This window comes from Epinephelus moara, chromosome 19 (assembly GCF_006386435.1).
Source record: "Epinephelus moara isolate mb chromosome 19, YSFRI_EMoa_1.0, whole genome shotgun sequence".
In the NCBI taxonomy this organism is placed as follows: Eukaryota; Metazoa; Chordata; class Actinopteri; order Perciformes; family Serranidae; genus Epinephelus; species Epinephelus moara.
In genome coordinates, this window is record NC_065524.1 from 1,456,402 (window position 1) to 1,459,557 (window position 3,156).

At 42.3% G+C, this 3,156-nt stretch overlaps 1 protein-coding gene across 1 annotated transcript in view; it reads right to left on the reverse strand.

The window, feature by feature from the left end:
* slc18a2 (solute carrier family 18 member 2) overlaps positions 1-3,156 on the reverse strand; it is a 97,679-nt gene that overhangs the window by 49,850 nt on the left and 44,673 nt on the right. Inside the window, exon 6 of the mRNA XM_050070835.1 lies at positions 1,057-1,149. Within this exon, the coding sequence (XP_049926792.1) occupies positions 1,057-1,149 (93 nt within the window). The remainder of the gene's footprint in view (positions 1-1,056; positions 1,150-3,156) is intronic.

A 3,156-nucleotide genomic window follows, 5' to 3' on the forward strand; every position in this document is an offset into this window, starting at 1 on the left:
GCCATCTGCCGCTGCTGCTCTCTTCTGCCATGGCGAACTGAGTAAACTCTCATTACGCCTTCGCGCAGCGCATTTAAGGGCGAGGAGAGGGGTTCATTTGATTGGTGTGATGTGTGTAAAACCCACTCCACGCCTTCTCTCCTCCCTCTTTCCGACTTGCGCAGGTAGGAGGGACGGAGGTGGGAAAGAGGAGTAGCTGCGCCAAACTTGCAAACTCCGCCTGGCCACACCCAGTTGGCGAAGCGCATTTGCGCTGCGCCCCCGCCTCGCCCGGTCTGCGAAACTAGAGCCCTATGTCCTTAACTGTATGTTAAGGACATAATGTCATTCATGGGGCACAAATTCACAGGATATCATACAAAATGTTGTGCATGCATTTTTGGTAGGATATCATATGAGCTGTTTCATGAGAAAACGTTGGATCGGGAGGCAGGCAGGAAAAGTGCAGTGATTTATTGTAAAATTATAAAGTAACAACCTGAGTTAGCAACAGGTAACGTTGCACCCCCGCCTTGCCCAGTCTGCGAAACTACAGCCCATAGTCTCGTACCGGTGCCCAAAGTGGGACTCCCGGCCAAATTAAATGACTACAGACCGGTGGCCTTAACATCACACATTATGACGATTCTGCAGCGCCTGGTCCTCCGTTTCCTAAAGTCAGAGGTCACTGATGCTATAGTGGAGAGGGGCACATTGAACAAACTGAAAGCTATGATGGACAATAGCAGACACCCTCTCCACAGTCTCCTGGAGCGACAGAGGAGCAGCTGCAGCAGTAGGCTCATCCCACTGCGTTGCAGAAAGGAGCGTTTCAGGAGATCCTTCGTCCTCACAGCAATAAAACTGTTTAACACCTCCTGAATCCAGTCACACACACACAAATATCACATTAGCCACAACTGGCTGGACTGTGTAATTTTATCCTAATTTAATGTCTATTTGAACCAAAATCAAAAACACCTTTAGAAAGAATATTAATAAATATGTAATAGCTCAACAAGTACAGTTATTGTTTAGTTGGCTGTGACCTTTACAGAAGCATATGTGTGTACCTACCTAATACTCCTAAGGCCAGACCTCCCAAGGCAATGCCGATAGCATGACCTCTCTCCTCGTCATCTGTGTACACACTTGCAAGCATTCCCATCCCTGAAAACACACAGATGTATAGATCCTGCAATACAAACCACTAATCATACAAATGTTAACAGTTACACAGGGCGGGAAATCCCACAGGAGATACAATTAATACTATTTGTTACTGACTTAAGTGCAGAGGTAGCCATCCTCTGGAGGAAACTCATTTTGGCTGCTTGTATCTGCAATCTCACTCTTTCAATCACTACCCAAGGCTCATGACGATAGGTGAGGGATTGGATGTAGATGGACTAGTGAATCAAAAGCTTTGCCCTCCGGCTCAGCTCCCTCTTCACCATGATAATCCTGTGCAGTACCCTCATCACTGCGCCAAACCACCTGTCCATCTCATGGAATCACATTTCACTGTTAAATGTTGTATAATTTAATGTGAAAAATGAATGATTGATTGACTGATTGAATTTGGAAATCTAACTAAGTCCCAGTGCTTGATAATAAGTACATCATTATAATCAGTAGAGTAGGGAGAGACCTAAAATATGCAGGGCAGTAGCTCTCCAGGTGCAGGGTTGAGCACCAGCCAACACCAGAGCCACAATTGTGTTCTTCAGTTGGTGTATTAACCAGAGAAACTAAGAGCATAAAGGGATTACTAAACACTAAAACACTGTCAAAGCTGGAAGTTAAGATAAATAGTCTAAAAGGGCTATAAGAGGAAATGCTTTGTATTAAGGTCACTGCCATTATAAGAAATGTTGAAAAAAGCACATTAGTTGAAACAGTGGAAAAAGCAGAATCACTGAAAGTATGCAGAGGTCATAGAAATTCAAAGTGGGATAGACTAAATATAACAGAGAGAGAGAGAAAGAGAGAGGGAAGTGTAATATTTTAAGAGGGCTAGTAGTGTAAAAAAGTAGAATTAACCATAAATATCCATACTTGAGTGTGTGTGTGTGTGTGTGTGTGTGTGTGTGTGTGTGTGTGTGTGTGTGACAGAGGTAGTTTTAAACCAGAATCTGTAAACAATTAGAACAGCAGAGACAGAGGTCCCATAAAGAGTTTTAAAGTGATGCACCAATTATGAACAGACTGAAACTGATGGAGGTCTAATCAGCTCATCAGAATCAGCTGTTTCTGTCTGAAAGTGACAAGTCATGGTTAGGTAAAATTGATTTTAACACAGAAAAGTACTTCTTGAAAGTACTAACTGAAAGTTTTTTCACTTTGAGCATCCCAAGACTTTGCTGACGACATAGACATGTCATTTGTGAGGATAAAATTAAAAATGACTGGAAAATCACAGAATTAAGTCTTTACGTTTGAGTTTTTGGTCAAATGTTGATGAGGTGAACAATCATTTGTTGACAATATATACAACAGATGGATAGTCCCTACATTATCACTTTGGAGGGAAATCTATCATAATCAAAAGCTTAATGAAGATCAATTGGAAATGGGAAATGGGAAGTGATCCAGACTTCCCTACTGACAAAGATGATCAGACTTCTAATTTATGGGCTTATAAAGGTTTGTGTAAATTTGGAAAAATGTTTAATAATATTCAATTAAAAAAAGTGAAATCTTTTGAACAGCTATCATCACAATATGATCTACCTAATTCTCTTTTTTTTTTTAGATTGTTCCAAGTGAGAAGTTACTTTATTGATGTTACAAAATGAGATTCTATTCAAGATATAAATCCACAGGTAAAATGTTTGATTATGATTGATGCCTGTGGGGGTTGAAATTAAATTTCTTACTAAGATCATTAAATTTGGAAATCAAGACCATGGCCTCTAGTTTCGCAGACCGGGCGAGGCGGGGGCGCAGCGCACCTGCACTTCACCAACCGGGTGTGGCCAGGTGGATTTTGCAAGTTTGGCACAACGCTCGCGCTGGCGCAGCTACTCCTCTTTCCCACCTCCGTCCCTCCTACCTGCGCAAGTCGGAAAGAGGGAGGAGAGAAGGCGTGGAGTGGGTTTTACACACATCACACCAATCAAATGAGCCCCTCTCCTCGCCCTTAAATGCGCTGCGCGAAGGCGTAATGAGAGTTTA